A 14,635-nucleotide genomic window follows, 5' to 3' on the forward strand; every position below is an offset into this window, starting at 1 on the left:
AAATGGAACCTCAAAATCAATCTCTGTTGAGATTCCACTATAAATAGTGCAGTATTTTAAATCAGGGTCAGTCAGTTTTAGAATTGCAGCATGAATGTGTGCGTCAGATACATTCTGTGTAATGGCATTATGTCACTATAGTTAATTCCGCATGAACATTTAAACTTACAATATCTTGTGAGACCTCCAAGTTCTGCTATCCTCTTAATGACTGTCTGAGCAGGTTGCTGATTTGCAGGAAAAACTTTAAGTCAAGCAGCAGCTATGTGGATTTGACTGTCAAAATATTTATCTAACAGATTCACATTGTCACATGTGACTTTCTAGGAAACAGTTCCTCCATAGAGTTTAATACAGAGGCAATACACTTTGGGACCAACAGTGGACAATAAGCATTGTGCTCTATACCTGTTATATTGTAGGGAGCGAAGTGTGCCTCTAATTGAACCCCGTAGTGTGATCGTTCTTTGCCTTGCTGTGGTACAGGCAAAATTTTAGAGCAGCTACCGGCGGCAGTACTGTTTGTTGAGTAGTGACATCAATTGGCTAACAGTGAGCAGCAGGTGTTCTGTTTGATGTGCCTGAAACCGTGCAATTTTGGTTAGAGATATTTTCTGTGGCAGCCCAGTCATGGTGAAAAATAGGAGACAAATTATATCAACAGAATAAAACAGGAAACAGCAAGAAAACTGTGCACAATTTCTGCACAGGCAGATATCTGGTGTGAATAACGAAGAAATTAAATGCTGATCATCATTGCCATTTGTTTTGACCAGGCTACTGTGGGTTCTTTGATTGCTCTGGGAGAAGGCTCATCAGAATAGAACACGTGAAATGTTAGTTCACTTTATTTCATAAATGAATGAAAGATTTACTTACGTGTGATTTAGTTCTTTGCCAAAGGAGTATTGGGTAATTTACAACTGCCATAGACTAGCAGAGCATTACTTGATGCACTAATTAACAAACTGTTCTCTTGAGGTACAATGTTCAACATTTGAAACTTTAACTGTCATTGTCCTACTTAACAATGTTGACCGGTGTAGTTGAGATCTCGAACTGGGAGTACCTCTTGCATGCTCAGCACTATACGAGGTGCTATCAAAAATTTTCGGGACTGGTGCTACCATTTGTTGAAAACTTTTCCTTTGGACTAATAGTCACAATCACCCTCAAAGTAGTTCCCACCCACATGTACACACCGGTCCTAGTGCTTCTGCCACTGGTCAAACGTTTTCTGGATGTCCTGTTCTTTGAGGGTGTTTATCACCGCCAACGATGCTTCTTGAATCCTCTCTAAAGTATCGAACCAACGGCCCTTCAACTTGAGATTCAGTTTTGGGAATAGCACAACATCACAAGGTGCCAAATCTGGCGAGTAGGGTGGGTGGTGTACAACCGCAATGTTGTTTTTTGCCAAAAAGGTCCTGGTGAGCAAGGGCATGTGTCAGGGCTCATTGTCATGATGCAGCAGCCAGTTCCCTTGACGCCAAAGTTCGGGCCATCGTCGCCGCACGTTTTCATGGAGCCATCGCAAAACATCACAGTAGTATGTGGAATTCACTGTTTGGTTGGATGGGACGAATTTTTTGTGCACAATTCCCTAGGTATCAAAGAAAATGATGATCATGCTCTTCACCTGTCTCGCTTTTTTGGGTCTTGGAGAGCCCAGGCTCTTCCACTGGGACAATTGTTGCTTTGTCTCTGGGGTCATAATCATAAATCCATTTGAATCATTGCAAGGGTCTCCATAGCACTTTTCCTGAGATTTGCACAGAATTTGATACACATGCGCTGTTCTGTTCGCAGAACCATCGTAAAATCGCCACACACCAAACACAGAGTATTACAGAAATCACTGTGGACACGCAACACGACCCCCCAGCTGAAGGCCACTCCGCACACTGACTCATCAGATATGCAGCTTTTGCCACCTAGCGGTGTAAAGATCTACTACTCCTACTTTCCAAATTGCAGCACCAGTCCCAAAAATTTTGGATTCCATCTCGTACTCACCTCAGCATGAGGTGCTGCTGTTGCTGAGAGGGAGGCATGCTCTTCTGGAGCACTTCCCATATGTTGTTGCTAATGGCTGTGGTATCAGTTCGTGTTGCTGACTTTGCTGTGACACTGCTATCTCTGGACAGTACCACACAAGTGATCGGTTCTGCTTTATCCAGTTCTTCAGGGGATTTTTTCCCCTTTACTTGATTTAAATCCAAAGTACTTTTATGGAGTTTGTACTGATTCTAGTCAATATCTAGCACATTACAGAGAGAACAATGATTTCTCTATAGTTACTGTCTTGTCTGTCTCTCCTTTTCTAGGATGTTGTATATTAACAGCATTGTTCCACATTTGGGAAATTGTCTTCTTTCGCAAACATTCTTTAAATAAGAAACTTCCTGGCAGATTAAAACTGTGTGCCGGACTGAGACTTGAACTCGGGGACCTTTACTTTTCGCAGGCAAGTGCTCTACCAACCGAGCTACCCAAGCACAACTCACACCCCGTCCTCACAGCCTTAATTCCGCCAGTACCTCATCTCCTTCCTTCCAAACTTCACAGAAGCTCTCATTCTAGAAACATCCCCCAGACTGTGGCTAAGCCATGTCTCCACCATATCCTTTCTTCCAGGAGTGCTAGTTCTGCAAGGTTCGCAGGGGAGCTTCTGTGAAGTTTGGAAGGTAGGAGACGAGCCACTGGCAGAATTAAGGCTGTGGGGACGGGGTGTGTGTCATGCTTGGGTAGGTCAGTGGTAGAGCACTAGCCCACCAAAGCAAAGGTCCCGAGTTCGAGTCTTGGCCCGGCACAGTTTTAATCTGCCAGGAAGTTTCATATCAGCACACAATCCACTGTAGAGTGAAAATTTCATTCTATTCTTTAAATAATTTTACAACTTTCTTTTCTTTTATTTTTCCTCCAACTTTAAACATTTCTTGTGAAACACAGTTACCTCCCAGTGTGTTTCTTGCCTTCACAACACAAATAGCTTTATAGGCCTCACATGTAACTACTTCAGGAATGTTATTATTCTCATTAATACCTATTTGCTTTTCTAACAATGTGCTACTTACTGTAAAGATGACATCTCAAGTTTCTGGCAGGCACAATTAAGAAACTTACACATAAGCTTTCGGCCACAGCCTTCATCAGTTCCCCAGGTGGCCACCTGTATGGGAGTTGTTATGAATCACAGTGACTACCTGGTGTAAGGCCACTGCCAATTCTCTGATTCCGCCACCCATAAACTCTGCCAGATCGATACCATCCCAGAACTCCAACACAACCTCCAGTCCCTGCTTAAAGCCTTAGGCCGTTCCCAGAACCTCTCCCCTGAATCTATTTTCCTCCTCACCCCTCTGACACCCCAAAACCACCTTCTACGTGCTTCCCAATATCCACAAATTCCACAATCCTGAATTCCTCTTTGAATTTGATTATTGTGCCCCAACAGAAATAATTTTGGCCCTCATTGACCAACACCTCCAATCAGTTGTCCATAATCTAGTCTCCTATATCAAAGATAATGACCACTTCCTTCACCAACTCTCCACCATCCCCCTTTGTTTACCTTGTGGTTCCCTTACCATCACTGCTGATGTCATGTCCCTATATACAAACACCCCTCATGCCCATGATCTTACTGCTATTGAACACTACCTTTTTCAACATCCTTCAGACTCCAAACTCACAACATCGTTCCTCCTACACCTTACTAACTTCATCCTGTCACCATAACTGCCTCTTCCTTGAAGAGAAGGCATACAAACAAACCTGTGGCACAGCCATGGGCACCCACATGGCACCGCCCTATGCCAACCTGTTTATGGACCATCTAGAGGAAACTAGTCTGGTTCAGGTTCTTGATGATATCTTCATTATCATCTTCATGATCTTGTCTCAGGTCCAACACACACTATCTCATTCCTTCAAACCTCAAAACGTCTCCCTTGTGCTACACCTGGTTAACCTCAATCCAGCATGTCACCTTCCTAGACATTGACCATCTCCTCTCTGATGGCTCCACCCACACCTCTGCCCACAGTAAACCTCATCTGCAGTGACAAGAACTCCCTCACCCAGTGTCTCATCAAGGCCTTCACAGACAGGCACTATCCTCCAAACATAGTTCACAAACAGATCTCCCATGCCATTTCCCCTCCTACCCCCCCCCCCCCCCCTCCAAGAACTGGCCACAAAGGAGTACCCTGTTCATCATCCAATACCACCCTGGACTGAAACAGAGCTCTGATTACGTATTATCATGCCCTGAAATGAGGGACATCGTACCCAAGATCTTCCCATCTCTCCTAAAGTGGTGTTTCGTTGTCTTCCCAACCTTCCAACATCCTAATCCATCCCTATGCCATTCCCAGCCCCAACCCCTAAGCCACAAGGATCATATCCCTGTGGATGTCCCAAATGCAAGACCTACTCAGTTCACCCACCCAGTGCTTCCTATTCCAGCCCTGTCGCAGGTTTATCCTGCCCCATCAGGGGCTGGGCTGCCTGTGTAAACAAAAATGTCATTTAGCAGATCTGGTGCAGTCATTGCACCATTTAATATTGTTATGACTTCCATCCAGATGTCCGCAAGGATGAAAGGCCACCACCAAGCTGTGGCCAAGAGCAGAGTAGACCAACCTGTGGCAAAACATGCACCCAAGCTGTGGCCAAGAGCAGAGTAGACCAACCTGTGGCAAAACATGCACCCAAACAGTAATTTCAGTGGCAGCTTCACAGCTCAAGGCATCTGGATCCTCCCGTCCACCACTAGCTTTTCTGAACTACACAGATGGGAGTTATCTGTAGAACACATCCTCTGCTCCTGTAATTATCCTGGCCTCAACCTACAGTAACATACTGTGTCCCCACACCTTCTGTCCTATCACCTCCTCCCCATTCTCATCTCCCACACTCTTTGTTTGCCACTCTCTGCCAACACACCCACGCATGTATCCGCACTCCTCTCCTTTTTCGCTCCATTTTCCCCACCTTCCTGCCCCACAACATCCTGATGCTGCTCCTGTTGCCTTTCTAGTCTCAGCACACTTTGCCAGACAGCACTCCTCTCTCCCCTCATCCCTCACCCCCTACCCGTACATTCCTATCCCTTGCCCTTCCTTGCCCGCCTCCATATTACTGCTCCCATCCCATGTGATGCATTCTGGCCTGAGCTGCCGAAAGCTTATGGTGTGTTTTGTGTGTCCTTTACAGTAAATATAAATCTGTTTTTTCGTACATTGTTGATATTCTATTTTCTATTTGTTGTTTTTTGATTGTGTTCAAGGTATATATGTAGTTCCTCTTGGCAAATTTTACACATGTAAGTGTTCCACCATTCATAGTAATATATCCAGCTTCACCACTGAAAAATCATTCTTTAGTTTCTTTTGTTTTTTCATAAAACATGTCTTTTTTTCCTCTCTGAGATTAATTCAGGAACAGCAATACAGTTTTTAATTTTATTGTTTGAAATAAAGACTACACTTAAAATTTCCTCACTGCTTTATTCCTTGATAGTAAAATAAGAGGGTCATTCAATAAGTAATTCAACACATCTTTCTTTCATAAGCAGCTTGGTTTTATTCAGGATTCCAGTACAACATATTCTTCCCCACTCTTTTGGCTACAAAACCCTATTTTTCAACGAAATCTCCATTCAATGTGATGGCCTTATGCCATCTTACTGGAAGGGTCTGTATGCCTGTATGGTACCACTCTACTAGTTGACGTCAGAGCCAACATCTTGCTCTATAAATAACTGCCCCATCATCCACATATTGCTTCCCATGCAGTGCATCCTTCATTAGCCCTTGCATTGTCATGGATAAATAGTGGTTTGTTTGCGTTTGTGTGGCAACGAACACATTGCAGTCGTTACTTCAGTTTCCTGAGATTAGCTTAATACCCTTCAGAATTGACCATTGCAGCATGAGGCAGGACATCAATCAGAATAATCTCGTCACGAGTCCCAGAAGACTGTTACCATGACTTAACCAGCTGTGGGTGTGGCTCTGAACTTTTACGCCAGAGGAGAGGTGGTGTAGCAACACACCATCCATGGTTTGCTGTTTTGTTTCCAGTTCGAAGTAATGAGAACCCATGTTTCATCGCCTATGACAGTGTGCGACAAAACATTTTCATGATCAGCCCCATAATGTGCAAACAGTTCCACACAGATGGTCTGTGGTTGCTCTTTATGTATGGTCTTCTGTTACACGGCAAAGAATGCAGCGGGCACGCACCTCTGAACACCACACCTGGTGGATGAGTGTGACAGCAATACCAATATAGATATCAAGTTGAGCAGTGAGGTGTGCGATTGTGATCCATTGATCACCTCAAATGAGAGTGTCCACGTATTCCGGCATTGCTAGAGTTACAGCTGTGTGCAGCTGGCTGGACTCAGGGAGGTGGACAGGTTTGTGCACCTTGTTGCTATGAAGACAGACACCTTGCCCAGTGAATCACCGTGGTTTTGTTCACTACCAGGTCCTATGGTTTGCTGCCAAAAGAAACTCGATGGTAGCTCTCTGTTGGAATGCACCTCCATTATAGATGCCATTTTGAATGCACTGCCACCTATCGGCACTTCATGAAACTATAGGGGTAAAAGCAGGAATCTTCCATGACGGTCCACAGCAAATTCTGCATTTTTTCAATTGATATTGACTAAAAATAAAAGTGTTGCATTACTTATTGAACACCTCTCATATGTAACACGATTTTAAGTCTAATTGATCTTTGTTTTTTGCCATACTTTTGATAATCAGTTTTTCTTCATCTAATTCCTCTTTGAACTCCACTACCTTATTTTGTAAAGCCTTATTGCTACTTTATTTACGAAGCACCTGTAAACTTTAACATAAGTAGATGTTTCACTAAACTTTGCCATTGTCTAGCAAATCCAATTTTGGCATAAACTATGAAAAGTTTATTGTCCCTAAATACAAGTTGTAGAAACAAGTGGATACCTAAGGTCCATATTGTTTTCATTTTAACAAAATGTAGTGTAACAAGGTGTTAAGTGCATAAATAGTAGGATATGGCCAATGACCAAAGCCAGGGTATTTGTGCTCTTAGTTCACTGCTTCCAATGTTCTTTTGCATGGATTGGAATGTTAACATCCAAGAATCTTGTGTGTGATAGTGGGACCTGTGACAACCCTGTCCATGCTAGACTAAGATGGCGCAACCTGAAGGTATTTGGCAAGACATTCAACAGTGCCATCTGTTTTGACACAGCAGTCTTAGGCCAGAATTGAGATCCTTTGAAGCTCAGTGCCTGGGATGAATACAACTAGTTCACAGGCTGGTAACCTGCTGCCAAAGCCCTGAAGTCTCCAGTTAGTTTCATCATTTAGCAGATAGACAGTCCTTGTATGGCTTGTTACACATTCAAATCTACTCTGGGGAGTTACAAACTCACCATGCTGATGACAGCTTGAGTGGATAAGCAGTCCATATATATTTGTTCCTCACATCTGTCATGATGGTTACCATATTTATATTAGCAGCTTCACAGTGTAGACATCTTGATCTGACGTAGGAGTCTACTCTTCTTGGTTCTCTTAATCCTCACTGCAACATTAACTAGAACATTCATTATGTGTAAACTTTCTTTGTTTCTTTATATGCACAAAAATTATTCAGTTTTGTGAGTTTATTCTGACAGTATTATTCCTGTTTGAAATTCTGAAGTTGAGCTTGCGTCTACCACTTTCCATCTGCTTCTGGCTTACTCTTCACCTTTATTAGTTTGCCTAAAATGCATGTTACCCAATGAAAGTTCCTCTGTGGTCCTGCCCACTCGTTGCTTATGGGGTACCTAAGGGATGCTGTGTTCTCAGAATGCTATACAACAATTCAAGCAAATAACATTAGTAATTTATTACAAATAAGAAGACCAACAATACTTAACTGGGAATTTACAGTGGTGTCCCAAGTGATGCGTGACAAGCAACATAAATCAGAGTCCTTTGTTATACAGGGTGTTACAAAAAGGTACGGCCAAACTTTCAGGAAACATTCCTCACATACAAATAAAGAAAAGATGTTATTTGTACATGTGTCCGGAAATGCTTAATTTCAATGTTAGAGCTTATTTTAGTTTTGTCAGTATGTACTGTACTTCCTCGATTTTCCGCCAGTTGGCCCAATTGAAGGAAGGTAATGTTGACTTCAGTGCTTGTGTTGACATGCGACTCACTGCTCTACAGTACTAGCATCAAGCACATCAGTACGTAGCATCAACAGGTTAGTGTTCATCACAAGCGTGGTTTTGCAGTCAGTGCAATGTTTACAAATGCGGAGTTGGCAGATGCCCATTTGATGTGTGGATTAGCACGGGGCAATAGCCGTGGCGCGCTACGTTTGTATCGAGACAGATTTCCAGAATGAAGGTGTCCCGACAGGAAGACGTTCGAAGCAATTGATTGGCGTCTTAGGGAGCACGGAACATTCCAGCCAATGACTCGCGACTGGGGAAGACCTAGAACGACGAGGAGACCTGCAATGGATGAGGCAATTCTTCGTGCAGTTGACAATAACCCTAATGTCAGCGTCAGAGAAGTTGCTGCTGTACAAGGTAACGTTAACCACGTCACTGTATGGAGAGTGCTACGGGAGAACCAGTTGTTTCCGTACCATGTACAACGTGTGCAGGCACTATCAGCAGCTGACTGGCCTCCACGGGTACACTTCTGCGAATGGTTCATCCAACAATGTGTCAATCCTCATCTCAGTGCAAATGTTCTCTTTACGGATGAGGCTTCATTCCAACGTGATCAAATTGTAAATTTTCACAATCAACATGTGTGGACTGACGAGAATCTGCACGCAATTGTGCAATCACGTCATCAACACAGATTTTCTGTGAACGTTTGGGCAGGCATTGTTGGTGATGTCTTGATTGGGCCCCATGTTCTTCCACCTACACATAATGGAGCACGTTATCATGATTTCATACAGGATACTCTACCTGTGCTGCTAGAACATGTGCCTTTACAAGTACGACACAACATGTGGTTCATGCACGATGGAGCTCCTGCACATTTCAGTCGAAGTGTTCGTACGCTTCTCAACAACAGATTCAGTGACCGATGGATTGGTATAGGAGGACCAATTCTATGGCCTCCACGCTCTCCTGACCTCAACCCTCTTGACTTTCATTTATGGGGGCATTTGAAAGCTCTTGTCTACGCAACCCCGGTACCAAATGTAGACACTCTTCGTGCTCATATTGTGGACGGCTGTGATACAATACGCCATTCTCCAGGGCTGCATCAGCGCATCAGGGATTCCGTGCGACGGAGGGTGGATGCATGTATCCTCGCTAACGAAGGACATTTTGAACATTTCCTGTAACAAAGTGTTTGAAGTCACGCTGGTACGTTCTGTTGCTGTGTGTTTCCATTCCATGATTAATGTGATTTGAAGAGAAGTAATAAGATGAGCTCTAACGTGGAAAGTAAGCGTTTCCGGACACATGTCCACATAACACATTTTCTTTCTTTGTGTGTGAGGAATGTTTCCTGAAAGTTTGGCCGTACCTTTTTGTAACACCCTGTATACGAGTGTTCTCTGCTAGGCCTATCTGTATACTGTCCGAATACTGAGCAGCCGAGGCAGGCAGGAACGGCGCTTATATTCTCCTCTTGTAGAGGCCGCTCCTGTCGTGGTGTGGTCCTAATCAGTGCACAGTTTGCCAATATCCTTTCGCCACCATCTCTTCTCCTGCATTCTTCACATTCGTTCCGGTGCTTGTGGCTACGCCAGAACAGTTCCATTCACTGTTTCTGAGAAAAAGTGTAGTTGAGGAAAGTCTGAGGCATCCCATAAGGTTTGCGACATTGACAAATTTATTCACGTGTAGCTAAAAGCAACGGTGACTGCAGGTGTACTTTTTCCAGATCTGTAATGAAGACACTTGCCATGCAGCAATAAATACCACTGTATTATTTTATTCATGGCTGTAATTTTCAGCAACTTTAGTATTTATTAAGAAAATTCAGTCTTCAGTTTTAAATAAAAATATGTTACCAAATGATGACTGAATTTTATTCTGAGCAGTTTTGTACCATTCCCTTTGTGGGCCATAGTGTGTTAAAGAATTGAAGTATAAAATATATCTTAGCTGCTTAATTTTGTCACTGAAGATGGCAATTTTACTTGGTATAAACATTGTAGATATTGTTGTAGAAACTCCACAATGTACCTATTTACCCAAATCTAAGCCACATCCGAAAAATGAGACTCGAAATTCAAGACGGACAAGTTACTTCATTCGAACATGAGACACAAATTAGATAGATATCGCTACAGTAGTAGGGTTCAAGTCATAAGCTTAGTCAAGTTTAAGCAAGATTATTTTGTAGATTAATTTACTCTTTCAAACATTTAAAACCACATAACTTTTTGCACAGAATTTATAATCACAGAAGATTTAAAAATCAATACTAGAAGTCAGTTGTGATGCTTCTTTCTGACTGTATCACTATCCTGCATAAGAATAATACAAATGTAAACATTACATGTTATGTATATTCTTTCGCATTTGCTGTTGTCTCAGTCAAGTTTGTTAGGCAGACAGAATTTAAATGAGGTAACAGCTAACATGGAAGAATACATGATGTAACATTTATATTCTTCTTAACCTTGTGGTGAAGATTCGTAAGAACCATCTCTTATAGGGTAGGAAAACATCCAAGACGCAGCTTCAACCATATTGATGTACACACAGGATTTTTTGTAGTAGACTTCAAATGTATGACTAGCAACACTTAATGAATGAAAATAACTTTGAAATTAAAAGTAGAAACATAAAAGGAAATTTTATTAAATTCATTGTACAAATTTTACAAAAATGTTTGAAATATCAACTGGATAATTCTGAATCACTATCACTCAATTCCTTGTTGCTCAGTTCTTCATACAGAAAATCATCCTCCATACCATCTAATGCATTGGATATCAAACATGTCTGATTTGACATGCTTCATCAGTCCATTGACAAAGTTGCGCATTTTACATATGCTGTTGGTGTCAGTTGTCTGTCATTTTTCGAGAGCCAGTCCATGTACATATGTTTAAGCTTCTCCTAAAATGGTTTATTCAAACAGACATCAAGTGGTTGCAGAATTGACATCATCCTGCCTGAAATTACTGGCAGTTCTGGTTTGCTGTCTAATAATTTTCGTTGTACTGCAGGTATTGTATGGCCTGCATATGCATCTAACACCAGCAGACGGTGTAAACCAAGCATTGCACCAGGACGACGATTCCATACAAGCTTGTTCCATGCCAGCATAATATCCTCCAAAAACCACCCACTTTAGTTTGTTTATACAATTGCAATATTTGTCAACACTTCCAATTTCAGTAAAGTCTTCGTTTGAAAACTACAAATGGGGGTAATTTATGCCCATCTACTGTGCAAGTAAGCATGATGGACATCTTCTGTTTCTCACCCCCTGATATAAAAATACTTATAGCTTTCTTTCTTCTGGAATCGACCGTATAATTCGATGGCGTGTCAAAATAGTTGGGAGTTTGGTCAGCATTTCTTATCAGGCCAAGAAGGTACTGGTTTTCAGTGTGCCCCATCTGATTATGACGTACTGAAATTCCACAAGTTTTTCTTCATTATTTTTGGCAGCTTCTCTACAACTAAAGTTTACCTCCAAAGTGAAAAATCCCAGCGCTCCATAAAAAGACCAATTCAGTTGTGGCTAGCCTTAAAATTTTTGATTTTTTGCACTTGAGCAATTTCGTGTGCCTTAATTTTTAAAATTTCAGTGTTAATTTCTGCCACTGTTCCATAACAAACTCATTTGAAATTGCTTCAAGAGATGATGCTGGCCACATTTTCGCCCACTAAAGGCCTTCCTGATAGTGGAACATTAAAATAATTTGTCTCTTTGCAGTTGCCATGTTCTGATGTTACACTCATCAATCCCATATTGCAGCATGATTAGAACTTCTTTTGGCAAAAGAAATAACTTCCTTCTTCAAGTTGGCGCTATAATGAATGCGCTTCATTATGGTTCACTAACACAAGCACTTCACAATCTTCAATGAAACAATATGGGAAATCAAAATGAGCCACAGCTTACATGCAACAATTATAAGCCTTATTTATTGTTGGTATTTGTGTGAAGAAATTTGTTATTTTTGCCATAAATATTCAAAAGGCTGCTACATTCAAAGATGAACAATACTGACTTTCTTTTTCCTTCGTTGGATGATAAATTAATATTCAGTGGTTGGGGGTGGGGGGGGGGGGGCGGGCGTAGCCTCGCCTTCTACCATTCTACCACCCTCGCCTCCTGCCACCCACCCACACACATACACACACTTTTTTTTCCCTTCCAATCTTTTACGGCTGCTAGTGCCATTGTCCAGAATTTCCATTTGCTGTCACTCGATTCTAAACTCCAGGCGGTTTTTAGGAATTAAAAAAAAAAAAAAAAGGCAGCTTAGATTCGGGAATTCATGGTAGTTCAGTGTACTGCATTTACTCTCAATGAGACACTGTCTCAGTGATGACATTCTCCAAGTCTTTTTGAAGGTCACAAGGCTATTTGTTGAAATCTAGTAACTAATATCCACAAAACATACTCTACAGTTCTCTCTGTTGATACATGTGGGTTGGGATTAACAATAATATTAAGTTGCTGCATAAGTTCATAGCATTTTTCTTTTAGTTTAATAAATTAAATGATATATGTAACACAGACTTGAATGTTCAGTAGTACATTCTCCTTCACTATTTACAACAGCCTGCCAATGCTGGGGTATGTTTTTGATTTCCCAACTAAAAATCACATGGTTTTCAAGTGAAGAACTCATTAAGCATTTTCATCCGGAATGGAAGTTTCTTGAAGGTTGTTGAAAACTCAACTCTTGTATAGTTGTTTTTGTTTCCCCCAGTGTAGCTCCATATGGGGGGGGGGGGGGGGGGCATTATCATGGAGTAGCATCAATTCACACACAGTCTTCCTGGTTGTCGTCCTTGAATTGCGTCTGCGAGGCATCTCAGTTGTTGACAGTAGAGGTCAGCAGTGATGGTTACACCTCGAGGAAGCAAGTCGTAGTATATCACACCATCACTGTTCCACCAGATGCATAACATTATCTTTTGTGGATGTGCACTGCACTGGTCCTTGTAGGGGGAGTTACTCCCTTGTTCGGGCTCGGTTATTCCATTCTTTTCCTTATATTAGCATAAAGACACCATTTCTCATCACCAATAAAGATACAGGATAGGAATGGTCAGTGTTGTTCATGAACCAAATGATGTCAAGCAAGGAGAGATGCACACCTGACCAGCCACTGATTTTTGCGATTTTGGTGTAGAGCATATGGTAGCCAGACACTTTATTTTTGAACCTTCTCCATTGCATGCAAATGTCACACGATGGTGGAATGATCACAGGTCATCACATTTGCCAGTTCTCGAGTACACTGACATGGATCATTGTGGATTAATGCGTTTACACACTCTTCATCAAACACTGAATCTCTTCCTGAACGTGCAGAGTAACTATTGTCAAAAGATCTTCCTTAAGACGAGAAAACCATTTCCTTGCCATACTGTGTCCAATGGCATGATCCCCATACACAGCACAGACGTTTCTTGCTGCCTTTTCTGCTTTCACCCCTTTATTGAATTCAAACAGCAGAATATGTTGGAAATGTTCTGATTTCTCCACTTGGCACTCCATTTTCTAGTGTCCACAGTGCTAATCACTATTTCAAAATGACAGTCAATAAATAAACCCATAGCCACCAGAATACCAACATGCAAAACAAAAATTCTACGAAATGCAGAAAGTACATGTTCTACCTCTTGTGTTACCTTAAATTGAAAGTTGCAGATGTTTGTCAGTAAGAGCATAGTGGACCATAAAAAGTTCTGAGCCTTGCTTGAGTAGATGAGATATGTTCTAGCCATGTATTGTACTAATTAATGTACTGGCCGCCATTGGGCTTAGAATATGAAAGAGCTATCTGAAGGTGTTGTATATAAAAAGAAAATTAGTTGTCTTTTCTGTCTGAATTACTCTTCCTACATGCTTGAATGTGCTTTCTGCAGTGTGTGGCAGCATGTTGATTGCATGGGAATTGACAGAACAAATATACCAGAAGAATATCTGTGTGAAAAGTGTCAACCACGAAGGGTTGATCGCCATAGAGCTCGGGCTTTGCAGCTACGTAAAAGGGAAGAGTTACTGAACAGTAGCACTTCTGGTGATTCGTCAACTGAAACTACGTCTGATGGTGATGGTGCTGGTGAAGATGATAATGACAATGATGATGATGACGATGATGGACGTAGTGGTGTTGGCGGTGGCAGCAGTAATGATAATGCCATCAGTAATGATGGTGAGTTTCAGCATTATTTATTATTATTATTATTATTATTATTATTATTATTATTATTACTACTACTACTACTACTGCTACTACTACTACTACTACTAGTAGTAGTAGTTGTAGTTGTAGTTGTAGTTGTTGTTGTTGTTCATAATATGTCATAGCCTGAATATGTACTTCACAGTTGCAGCAGTGTTACTAGCGCACATAATTATCTTAAAATGATGGATGAAGTTACTTACATGCTCCATAT

General features: G+C 41.6%; 1 protein-coding gene across 1 annotated transcript in view; it reads left to right on the forward strand.

The window, feature by feature from the left end:
* Positions 1 to 14,635, forward strand: part of LOC126184024 (uncharacterized) — a 344,076-nt gene that overhangs the window by 188,538 nt on the left and 140,903 nt on the right. The window contains exon 8 of the mRNA XM_049926377.1: positions 14,102 to 14,391. Coding sequence (XP_049782334.1) covers positions 14,102 to 14,391 — 290 coding nt within the window. The remainder of the gene's footprint in view (positions 1 to 14,101; positions 14,392 to 14,635) is intronic.

Source organism: Schistocerca cancellata, chromosome 4 (genome assembly GCF_023864275.1).
Source record: "Schistocerca cancellata isolate TAMUIC-IGC-003103 chromosome 4, iqSchCanc2.1, whole genome shotgun sequence".
Lineage (NCBI taxonomy): Eukaryota > Metazoa > Arthropoda > Insecta > Orthoptera > Acrididae > Schistocerca > Schistocerca cancellata.